A 12473-nucleotide genomic window follows, 5' to 3' on the forward strand; every position below is an offset into this window, starting at 1 on the left:
TATCCCTCTCTATCCATTTAGCACAGGCTTTCACAGAAACTCCAAACTCTGTGGGCTCTGAGCCTACTGACTGCTGTTACAAACAGCCATTGCTGTTTCAGGAGTGAAGAGAAAAGTGCAGACAAACATCAGCTCAAAAGTCTCAAACCTTTGCTCCCCTCTAAAAGCTGCCTCTTAACCAGGAATGCCTGGAAATCAAATCTGAGAGCCAATTGTTGTACTATACCAAGAGATCAGTAGAGTGCTCTGCACACAGTAAGAGCCCAATCAATACATATTGATTGACTGAATGAATTAAAGGCACAGTTGTTGAGTTCAAAGTTGTTGTTGTTGTTGTTGAGATCAACAGTTGTTGAGAACAGTGCTTTGCACATAGTAAGCGCTTAACAAATACCAACATTATTATTATTATTATCAAATGATGTAAATGTTTGTCTGTGGTGAATATGGCTGTCAAGTCCAGACTATTTTTCTGGTGTTGTTTTTCATGCTGAAATAGAAGATTTAACCTGCCTTCGGGAAAGAGTTGGAAAAGCCAATTAAACGTCTTGGAGTTGGTAGATCCAAAAACCGTAAGTTTTCTGAAATATCTGTGTCTCATTTAGGAGTAGTAGTAGTAGCAGTAGTAGTGGTACATGTACAGTGCTAAGCACTTTACGTATGACAGGAGCATCAGACAGATTCCTTGTCTACAGGAACTGCCACCTCTATAAGGGAAACAGGCATAATAATGTTTACAAAGTGGGGAATCAAAACAAAATATTTGAATATCGCATTAAAATGCTAAAGATGGGTTAGAAGATTTATATCATGCTGAGCTGAGGTTGGTTTAGAAATTAATACACTAGTGTTAGAGTTGGCTGTGAGGTTTATGCCACTTAGGGAGTTGGTAAAAAATTTGGGGAAGGCTTTTTGGAGAAGGTGGGATTTTAGGCAGGCTACTAACATGTAGATTGTTGAGTTCTGATGAGTTTGTGGAGGAAAGAAGTTTCAAGCTGTGGGGCAGGGAGAGCGAGATATAGGAGTTTTCAATAATTGCGATTGATTGATAGACTGGAAAAGGGCGAGGATTCTAGACAAGGAAGAGTATGAATTAATAAGCAACGTAGCTGTGTGGATAGAGTGTGAACCTGGGAGTGAAGAAAACTGGCTTCAAATCCTAGCTCCACCACTTGTCTGCTTTGTGACCTTGGGCAAGTGACTTCACTTCCCTGTGTTTCAGTAACCTCTTCTGTGAAATGGGGATTAAGACTGTGAGTCCCATGTGGAACATGGACTGTGTCCAACCTGAGTAGCTTGTACCTCCCCCATGCTTAGTGCATGGCATATAGTAAGTACTTAACAAATACCATAAAAAACAAAACGAAACAAAAAACCTGGAGTTTAGCAAGTTAGAAGGGCCAATATGTAAAATGGAGAACACCAATTGTAGGAGTTTATTGTCTGACGCAGGGAAAAGTGGGCAAACATTGGAAGGTTTTGAGGAGGGGGAAAAGTACTTAGCTTCAGGAAGATCAATCACTCAATCAATGGCATTTATTGAGCATTTACTGTGTGCAGAGCAATGTACTAGGTGCTTGGGAGCATACAATGTAAGAGAGTTGTTAGACATGTTCCCCGTCTTCACTGAGCTTACAGTAAAGAGGAAGACGACCTAGGAAACAACGTGGAATATGGGATGAAACTCAAGAAGGCACCAAGGATGTTACTTTCAGATACTGGGATGAGAGTAATGTTGACAATGGAGATTTAAGCACTTTGATCCTCATCTGACACTCACCCCCACACTTATTACACATATCCTCATATTCATTCATTCATTCAATTGTATTTATTGAGCGCTACTGTGTGCAGAGTACTGTACTAAGCGCTTAGGAAGTACAAGTCGGCAACATATAGAGGCGGTCCCTACTCAACAACGGGCTCACAGCCTAGAAGGAGGTGACAGACAACAAAACAGAACAAGTAGACAGATGTCAAAATCGTCAGAACAAATAGAATTAAAGCTATATGCACATCATTAACAAAATAAATAGAATAGTAAATATGTACAAGTAAAATAAATAGAGTAATAAATCTGTACAAATATATACAAGTGCTGTGGGGAGGGGAAGGAGGTAGGGCAGGGGCGATGGGGAGGAGGAGAGGAAAACGGGGGCTCAGCTTGGGAAATCAATCAATCAATCGTATTTACTGAGCGCTTACTATGTGCAGAGCACTGTACTAAGCGCTTGGGAAGTACAAATTGGCAACACATAGAGACAGTCCCTACCCAACAGTGGGCTCACAGTCTAAAAGGGGGAGACAGAGAACAGAACCAAACATACCAACAAAATAAAATAAATAGGATAGAAATGTACAAGTAAGATAAATAAATAAATAAATAAATAGAGTAATAAATATGTACAACCATATATACATATATACAGGTGCTGTGGGGAAGGGAAGGAGGTAAGATGGGGGGATGGAGAGGGAGACGAGGGGGAGAGGAAGGAAGGGGCTCAGTCTGGGAAGGCCTCCTGGAGGAGGTGAGCTCTCAGCAGGGCCTTGAAGGGAGGAATAGAGCTAGCTTGGCGGAGGGGCAGAGGGAGGGCATTCCAGGCCCGGGGGATGACGTGGGCCGGGGGTCGACGGCGGGAGAGGCGAGAACGAGGTACGGTGAGGAGATTAGCGGCGGAGGAGCGGAGGGTGCGGGCTGGGCAGTAGAAGGAGAGAAGGGAGGTGAGGTAGGAGGGGGCGAGGTGATGGAGAGCCTTGAAGCCCAGGGTGAGGAGATTCTGCATGATGCGCAGATTGATTGGTAGCCATTGGAGGTTTTTGAGGAGGGGAGTAATATGCCCAGAGCGTTTCTGGACAAAGATAATCCGGGCAGCAGCATGAAGTATGGATTGAAGTGGAGAGAGACACGAGGATGGGAGATCAGAGAGAAGGCTGGTGCAGTAGTCCAGACGGGATAGGATGAGAGCTTGAATGAGCAGGGTAGCAGTTTGGATGGAGAGGAAAGGGAGTATCTTGGCAATGTTGCGGAGCTGAGACCGGCAGGTTTTGGTTCCTCCAGAAAGCCTCCTGGAGGAGGTGAGCACACAGTAGGGCTTTGAAGGGAGTAAGAGAGCTAGCTTGGCGGATGTGTGGAGGGAGGGCATTCCATGCCAAGGGAAGGACGTGGGCCGGGGGTCGACAGCGGGACAGGGGAGAATGAGGTACAGTGAGGAGGTTAGCGGCAGAGGAGCGGAGGGTGCTTGCTGGGCTGTTGAAGGAAAGAAGGGAGGTGAGGTAGGAGGGGGCGAGGTGATGGAGAGTCTTGAAGCCGAGAGTGAGGAGTTTTTGCTTGATTCGTAGGTTGACAGGCAGCCACTGGAGATTGTTGAGGAGGGGAGTGACATGCCCAGTGCATTTCTGCGCAAAGATAATCCGGACAGCAGAGTGAAGTATAGAATGAAGTGTGGAGAGACAGGAGGATGGGAGATCAGAGAGGAAGTCTATCCAGTTGGGATAGGATGAGAGGTTGAACCAGCAAGGTAACGATTTGGATGGAGAGAAAAGGGCAGATCTTGGCGATGTTGTGGAGGTGAGACCGGCAGATTTTTGTGACGGATTGGATGTGTGGGGTGAATGAGAGAGCGGAGTCGAGGATGACACCAAGGTTGTGGCCTTGTGAGACAGGAAGGATGGTAGTGCCATCTACAGTGATGGTAAAGTCAGGGAGAGGGCAGGGTTTGGAAGGGAAGATAAGGAGTTCAGTCTGGGACATATTGAGTTTTAGATGGAGGGCAGACATCCAGATGGTGATGTCCCGAAGGCAGGAGGAGATACGAGCCTGGAGGGAGGGAGAGAGAGCAGGAGCAGAGATGTAGATTTGGGTGTCATCAGCGTAGAGATTATAGTTAAAGCCTTGGGAGCCAATGAGTTCACCAAGGGAGTGACTGTAGATAGAGAACAGAAGGGGAGCAAGAACTGACCTTTGAGGAACCCCTACAGTAAGGGGATGGGAGGGGTAGGAAGAGCCACAAAACATATTCAGAATGAACGGCCGGAGAGATGAGGAGAGCCAGCAGAGAAAAGAGTCCGTGAAGCACTGTTGAGTAGGGACTGTCTCTATATGTTGCCAACTTGTACTTCCCAAGCACTTAGTAGAGTGTTCTGCAAACAGTAAGTGCTCAATAAATATGATTGATTGATTGATTGATTGGAAAGTGTGTTGAGGAGAAGGGGGTGGTCCACAGTGTCGAAGGAAGCTGAGTGGTCGAGGAAGATTGGATAGAGTAGGAGCCATTGGATTTGTCAAGAAGGAGGTCGTTGGTGACCTTTTAGAGGGCTGTTTCGGTGGAGTGTAGGGGATGGAAGCCAGATTAGAGGGGGTCAAGAAGAGAGTTGGCATTGAGAAATTCGAGCCAGCGGGTGTAGACGACTCGTTCTAGGAGTTTGGAAAGGAAGGGTAGGAGGGAGATAGGGCAATAACGAGAAGGGGAGGTGGGGTCAAGAGAGGGATTTTTTTAGGATGGGGGAGACCTGGACATGTTTGAAGGCAGAGGCGAAGGAACCAGTGGAGAGTTAGCAGTTGAATATGGAAGTTAAGGAGGGAAGGAGGGAAGGGGCGAGAGATTTGATAAGATGAGAGGGAATGGGGTCTGAAGCACACATGGGTGGAGTAGCACTTGAGAGGAGGGAGGAAATCTCATATGAAGATACTGCTGGGAAGGATGGGAGAGTAGCAGAGAGGGTTGAGAGCTGGGGGGATGGAGAAGGGGGAGGGGTGACTTTGGGGAGCTCAGACCTGATGGAGTTAATTATACTAATGAAGTAGGAGGCCACATCGTTGGGGATGAGGGATGGACGAGGGGGAGGAACAACGGCCTGAGAAGGCAGTTAAATGTATGGAAGAGCTGACGGGGTTGTTGGGCATGGGTGTTAATAAGGGAGAAGAAATAGTTTTGCTTGGCAGAAGAGAGGGCAGAGTTAAGGCAGGAAAGTATTAACTTGAAGTGAACGAGGTTGGCTTGGTGTTTATACTCTCGTCAGCAGCGTTCAGCAGCTCGACCATAAGAGCAAAGGAGGTGGACAGTGGGAGGGATCCAAGGCTGTGGGCTAATGGTACAAGAGTGGCAAAGGGAAAGGGGAACGAGTGAGTTGAGTTGAGTGGAGAGGGTGGGAGTTGAGAGCAGTAATCTGGTCATCAAGATTGGGTAGAGCGGATAGGGAGATGACGTGGGTTGTGATGTGCTGATGCATATACCCTTGCATCCTCTACCTGTACTTTATTTTAATGTATTTCCCTGACTGTTTTCCTGTTCATCAAATCTATTGTTTTCTCCTAAACATTTAGTAGATTTTTTCACCCATAGTCAGTGTTCAGTAAATACATCTGATTGATTGATTGATTGATTGTAGATGGACAGGAATGGAAGAGAAGAGGATTAGAAGGGAAGCTGAGAAATTCAATTTTAGATTTTGACAAATGTACATGATGTGGAGGCAGGAGGAGATGGGGGTTGGATAGGGTGTGGGAGGTCAGGACTACAGAGATAGCTTCGGGCGATCAGGGAGTAGCTGCAATCATGTTTTTGGATGAATTCTCTTCGTGAGAATAATGTCACATTAGCAATATCTTCAACTCCTCCCTCTCTTTCAACCCCAATATTCATGCTGTTGCCAATTGTTTTTGGTTTTACTACTACAACATTCCCAGAACCGGCCTCTTCCTCTTCACCCAAATGGCCACCACACTCATCTAGGCACTTTTCTTATCCTGACATAACAACTATACCAGCCTTCCTCACTCATCTCTCAGCTGCCTTTCTCTCTTTCCTCCGGTCCATTACTTCACTCTGTTTCCCAGATCACTTCTCTGGAATGTTCTACCCACAGCTCTTCACTTGTTAAAGATGTTGTTTTTTAATATATGAATGTAAGGCTCTCTACCTGAAAGGTCTTGCTAATAGGACTCTTCTGAAGATGAATCTAAGTTTATCAGACAGCTCTCTCCTGCCCTGCCTCCTTTATCTCTGTCTCTATTTTTCTGTCTTTATGACTGCTTATGCATCTCTCTTTAACTCTCTTTCTTTTCGGTCCTGGCATCCAATCTGCACCTCAGATCTCCTCGTATTTAAAAATACTAGGAGAAACTCTGTATAACTACTAAATAATGTTGAACTTGTAAAAACTGGTGAACAAAATGCAGCCTGAAAATACTTAATGATAGTGGGGTTGAGAAATGTCATAGACTCCATTTATATCTTGAACTGCTTACAGTAAATTTCTAAACAGTGAATTGTGAGGGATCCAATGACCTTTCCAGTATGTTTTCACGTAGAACAATGATCTCAGCAAATATTAAGGGATGAGGTATTAATTAGTAGAAAGAGCCCAGGACTCTGGCTTTTAGTCCTAGTTGTGCAATTTGACTGCTGTGGGTGAGTTCCTTAACTTCTCAGTGCCTCTGTTTCTTCATCTGTACAATGGGATAATATTTCCCCTGGAGGTTTACAGTCTAAGAGGAAGGGGGTACAGATATTTTATCCCCATTGTGCAGATGAAGAAACTGAGGCACTGAGAAGCTAAGGAACTTGCTCAAATCTAGGCTGTGTCTGATTTGATTACCTTGAGTCTACCTAATGTTTAGTATAGCCCTGGAGACGTCCTAGTGCCTTTCTCACTCCCTTCATAATCATCATAATGATCATTATTATTATATTTTAATGCATTCTTAATAGTACAGCAGTCCCTCCATTCCTATTCAGAATGAGGACCTGTGTTCTGAGCTACTGCTTCGAAATTAGTAATGCTTGATATTTCTCAATTTGGCTGATTCAGGTAAATATCCATCTGCTGTACACTCATCACGTTGGCCGACCTGATGGAGAATTCAAACAACATCACAGAGTTTGTCTTCGGGGGTCTGATCCCAAACCAAAAGGGGAAGGTAACTTGTTTCATGCTGTTCTTACTCTGTTATTTAGCCATCTTACTGGGCAACCTTCTTATCCTCATCACCATCAGAAACAGCCATCTTAGTCAGCAGCCTATGTACGTTTTCCTCAGTTCCTTGTCCACCATGGACCTCTTCCTCACCTCCACAGTTGCTCCTAAAATGATCGCGGGCCTATTGGTGGAAAGAAAAACCATCTCCTACAACTCCTGCATGGTCCAACTCTTTGGCGCTCACTTCTTCAGCGATGCAAAGATATTCATCCTAGTGGCCATGGCTTACGATCGCTATGTTGCCATCTGCAAGCCTCTCCACTACCTGATGGTTATGAGCCGGCAGACTTGCCACACGTTGGTCTTGGCCTCCTTTGTAGGGGCATTTGTGCATTCGATCGTGCAGATTTTCATCATGGTGCAGCTACCATTCTGTGGCCCCAATCAGATTGATCACTATTTCTGTGACGTGCTTCCTCTGCTGAAGCTCGTCTGTACCGAGACCTATTTTGTCAACGTCTCAATCATTGCCAGCACGGGTGTTCTGTCCCTACTAACTTTTTTTGCCTTGATCGTTTCCTATCTCATCATTTTATCCATCCTGAGAAAACACTCCACAGAGGGTCGGCACAAAGCTCTCTTTACCTGTGGTTCGCACATCACCGTGGTACTCATGTTTTTCTTGCCCCTCATCTTGACTTATATTCCCTTGGGCGATTCCGTCAGCGAGGATAAAGTGTTTGCCCTCTTTTACACCATCATCGTCCCCATGTTCAACCCCTTCATCTACACAGTGAGATACACTGATATGAAAAATGCCATGAGAAATGTGTGGTGTACGAAAGTGTTAACAGAAAGAAAATAAGTGCATAAAATTGACTTCCATTTCTTACGTTTTCTGTACACTTTAGCATAGCATTGTGAATTAGCTCTCCTCTCCTCTCCTCCTCCTCCTCTCCTCCCTGTCACCACTCCCCTTTGCCCTACTCCCTTCCCCTCCCCACAGCACTTGTATATATTTGTACACGTTTATTACTCTATTTCATTTGTACATATTAACCATATTTATTTTATTAATGATGTGTATATAGCTATAATTCCATTTATTCTGATGGTATTGACACCTATCTATTTGTTTTGTTTTGTTGTCCATCTCCCCCTTCTAGATTGTGAGCCCGTTGTTGGGTCGGGACCATCTCTATATGTTGCCCATTTGTACTTCCCAAGCACTTAGTAAAGTGCTGTGCATACAGTAAGCGCTCAATAAATACGCTTGAATGAATAAATTAGCATTAGCATGTTTTTTCTGCACACATTATTCCACATTAGCATATCCACGGGTTGTACTTCCAGACCCCCTTCTTGTACCAATCACTCAGTGGTATTTATTGAGTGCCTTAAGTGTGCAGAGCACTATACTAAGTGCCTGGCATAGTAAAATACCATAGAGTTGGTAGACATGATCCTTGATATCGTGGAGATCAAATGATCATCAGCATGTTTGCTCTCTTTGTGGAAGAGTTAACATCACATGGCTATCAACCTTTCTATGGCATGCTTCAGCCAAGGCTTCCCCTCTTCCAAAATCTTTAAGATCATGGAGCTCTTCATGTCTTTCTTGAGAACAATTTTCCATGATTGTCATTTGCATGTGTAATGGCTCCTAGAACAGTCATCATTTAGTAATTAAAATATAAAACCAGGTGTTTTGTGTAATTCATTTCAACGTGCTTGTGGCATAATGGTTCCTCTCGGTGGGACAGTGAGTTACCTTTGCAAATTAATTTCAAAACTATTCAGGCCTGGAAAATTCATTCGCTCTGCATACTTCGCATCAGCCCTGCCTGCATTTACCATAATTCCACCCTCACACGTCTGACACTGGCTCCATAAAGTTAAGAGACCAGTATCCAGAGCTTGGTACAGTGCCTTGCACAGAGTAAGTGCTTAACAAATACTGTAATTAATTATTATTGTTAATACGCTAAAGCTTGCAAATCCCAGCATGAATTCATTATGGAAACTAATATTGAAGGAAATTGTTAGAGGACCAATTCTTGCTTTCTGTGTCTGTTTTGCCGTTAATATTCATAAGACTGAATGATTTTTTTCCCCCTCACTGGATGAAAGGAAGTAGGCATTATGTGGGAGGTATCATGACTGGAACCCGTTAATCTAATTGCGTAGCCAAATGGAAAGAAGCACAGGATTTAGAGTTAGGAGGCCCAGGTGTGACTGTCCTCAAGTTGCTTAAATGTTCTTTACCTCAGTTTCCTCATCTGAAAAGCTGAATCAGAAACCTATTTCCCAACCCTCTAGGCTGTGATCCCTGCCTAGAACAGGGACTATGCCCGTCTGATTGTTTTGTCTTTACCCCCGCACTTAGCAAAGTATTGGACACCTACTAATCACTGAATGAATATTATTATCATTAATATTATTGTTATTATCCAATTTCCCATTGCTAAGAAAAGGGGGCTATATTAATCTCTCAGGCTGATAGAGCAGAACTGGAAGCAGATAATTTATTCTTAACTATTTCCCTACAATGAATATATGTATTTAAATATTTTCTGACCTCAGCAATCAATTCATCACACTTATTGAGCCCTTTATTATATGCAGAGCACCGTAATAAAAGCTTGGGAAAGTACAATGTTGCAATATAATAGGTGAGAGTGCTGCCTTTGAACCAGTACATTTTCTCTTTCTCTCTCTCTCCCTTCCCCTTTTCCTCCCTCTCTCTTTCTCTCTATCTCTATACACTGTGTGACCAGTCCCAGGTTTAGATTATAACTAATGTTTAGGTTAAGGCTAAAATGATGGTTCTTTTTAGCTTTAAACTCCAAACCCATTACAATCTAAGCCCATGGCAGTCCACAAACGGCCAGAAAAGTTTCAAGCTTCACTAATTAACCAGCCACATGCATATGGGGACTTGTATATAGAGATCAATCAATGTGAAAGCACATCCTCTGCCTTTATTGGGTGTTCTATGATGGAATCCTGCCAGGGTCATCAACAACACAACATTATCAAGGAACTAAGACCCGAACAGATACATTTCCAAGAAGATACTGACTCTCCCTAACATTTGAAATCAAAAGAATGGTTTACAGTAGCAGAAACAGCATTTATTAAGCATTCACTGTGTGGGCCACTGTATTAAGGTCTGGGAGAAAATCCACAGATTCATTCATTCAATCGTATTTATTTATTCATTCACAGATGGGAATTGGACCCTGACTCTGTCCCTCAGGGGTTTCACAATCCAAATCCATCAGATCTCTCAAGTTAACCTGGCCACCGAGCACCTGATTTTAGTTCAGTGAATGAGATGTTTGGCTCTCTCAGGACAAACCCGAACCTCTTCAAATAGTTTAGGGGAGCACTAGATCAAGAGGACTTGAGGGGAGGCTGAGATGAGGCAAGAAGGAAGGAACTGATTAGTAGAAAGCAGCACAATATAAGTAGTGTAAAAAAGAAGGGAGCTAGAAGGTAGAAGAAAGAAGAGAAGAAGTGTGCCTAGTTGAAAGAACACAGGCCCGGGTTCTAATCCTGACTCCTCCACTTGTCTGCTGTGTGATATTAGGCAAGTCATTTCATTTATTTGTGCCTCAGTTACCTCATCTATAAAATGGGGATTAAGACTGTGAGCCCCATGTGGGACATGGACAGTGTTCTACCTGATGATCTTTTATCAACCCCAGTGTTTTGTACAGTGTCTGGCACACAGTGAGCACTTAACTCATACCATTAAGAAAACGAGAGAGAGAGTAGGAGGGTGAGTTGAAGGAGATGAGGAAAATAACTCATCATGCTGAAGCAGCATGGCTCAGTGGAAAGAGCAAGGGCTTGGAAGTCAGAGATTTTGGGTTCTAATCCTGGCTCCACCACTTGTCAGCTGTGTGACTTTGGGCAAATCACTTAACTTTTCTGTGCCTCAGTTCCCTCATCTGTAAAATGGGGATTAAGACTGTGAGCCCCACGTGGGACAACTTGATCACCTTGTATCCCCCCAGAGTTTAGAATAGTGCTTTGCACATAGTAAGTGCTCAACAAATACCATTATTATTTCAATTGGCTTTTCTGCATTTCTTAGTATGTAAAGTAGCTGAGATTTGGTTACCTGAATTAGGAAGGAAGCAACTGTAAAGAAAAATAAGTAAGCTTTCTTCATCAGATGATGAAATGGATACTAAGTTCATTAGTCTCATTCGCTAGAGTTCATGGCTGGACAGGTATAAGGTCCCTTGGAGACTGGTTCCCTTGAGTCTTCAGATGCCTTTAAGTATTTTCCGGAGGATTTTTTGGACTGGTTCAGCAGAGATATTGGTGCCACCTAACAGCTTTTCTTTTCTTCCTGAGATCAGGAGGATGAGAAAGATTGACTCAGCAGGCTCAGGACATTTTGGCTTCTAAGAGTTTATTGCTGTACTTTAGAAGCGACGGGCGCCTTGGCTGGCTCCAGAATAAGATGGATCTGTCAGTCAGTGAGTCTATTGTATTTATTGAGTGCTTAGTGTGTCCAGAGCATTGAACCAAGCGCTCGGGAGAGTTCAATACAACAATGATCAAACACCTTTCCTGCCCTCAGTGGCTGCATTTCAAGGAAAAGAATATTAGTATTTGACTAGTAGGGGGCAATTCAGTAAAGGAATTTTACAAGGACAGAACAGGACCTTCAAGACTTTGGCCCATGGGACAAAGCTATTATATTCATTCAGCCCTTAAACACACCAGGGTGTGTTCAGATGTTGCAATATTTTTATGTTCTACATGGCCTCTCTTTATGAGCAGCCACGACTGACAGGGTCCTGGGCGGAACTTTCCAGCACAGCTGCTCAGACCCAATGTTCAGGTATTGCTGTTCATGTGGATGATGACAAGGAAGGAGGAAGTGGATGCTTAAAGAATTGCCCTACCACGACCATCCCTAAATACCTGTTCAGAGCTGACAGGTGCAGAATTTAGAATCATCACTGTAGGAGAATCTTATCCCCTTTCCCACACCAGCCTTACTACCCAGCCTGGGGCACAGAAATCAACCTTTCTAGAACATTTTTCCCTAAGAAAAAAATTAAAAAGTCTGTGTACTCTACATCACTGGATTTTTTTCATCTAAAGGTAAAGTGAATTTTAGAAATATGCTATCTCTGTCCTTTTCTATGTCATTCTTGTTTAGTTCAAAAGGAATTTTCAATTTACAGGCTTTTCTAGCCTTGGAAATTCTTATAGGGGACCTCTTCTTCTTCCTCTTCCTCTTTCTCTTCCTCCTCTTCCAAATCTTTTCTCCTCTTCATTCTTCTTTTTTATGGTATTTTTAAGCCCTTACCAGGTGCCAGTCACTGTGCTAAGCACCGGGGTAATTACTAGGTAATCAGGTGGAACATAGTCCCTGTTCCACATGGGGCTCACAAGTCTTAATTACCATTTTACAAATGATGTCACAAAGGTACAGAGAAGTGATGTGACTCTCCCAAGGTCACACAGCAGACAAGTGGCAGAACCGGGTTTATTACCCAGGTTCTTCTGACTCCCAGGCCCGTGCTCGA

At 43.7% G+C, this 12473-nt stretch overlaps 1 protein-coding gene across 1 annotated transcript; it reads left to right on the plus strand.

The window, feature by feature from the left end:
• The first annotated feature begins 6853 nt into the window (after window positions 1-6853).
• LOC119922551 (olfactory receptor 4P4-like) lies at window positions 6854-7783 on the plus strand. Its single transcript, XM_038742312.1, has one exon. The coding sequence runs from the start codon at window positions 6854-6856 to the stop codon at window positions 7781-7783; it is 930 nt and encodes a 309-aa protein (XP_038598240.1).
• The last annotated feature ends 4690 nt before the right edge of the window (window positions 7784-12473 follow it).

Source organism: Tachyglossus aculeatus, unplaced genomic scaffold, assembly GCF_015852505.1.
Source record: "Tachyglossus aculeatus isolate mTacAcu1 unplaced genomic scaffold, mTacAcu1.pri scaffold_108_arrow_ctg1, whole genome shotgun sequence".
NCBI classification, from domain to species: Eukaryota; Metazoa; Chordata; class Mammalia; order Monotremata; family Tachyglossidae; genus Tachyglossus; species Tachyglossus aculeatus.

Excerpts from the sequence above, each read along its gene's own strand:
- LOC119922551 (XM_038742312.1), top strand. The coding sequence starts at position 6,854 with ATGGAGAATTCAAACAACATCACAGAGTTTGTCTTCGGGGGTCTGATC.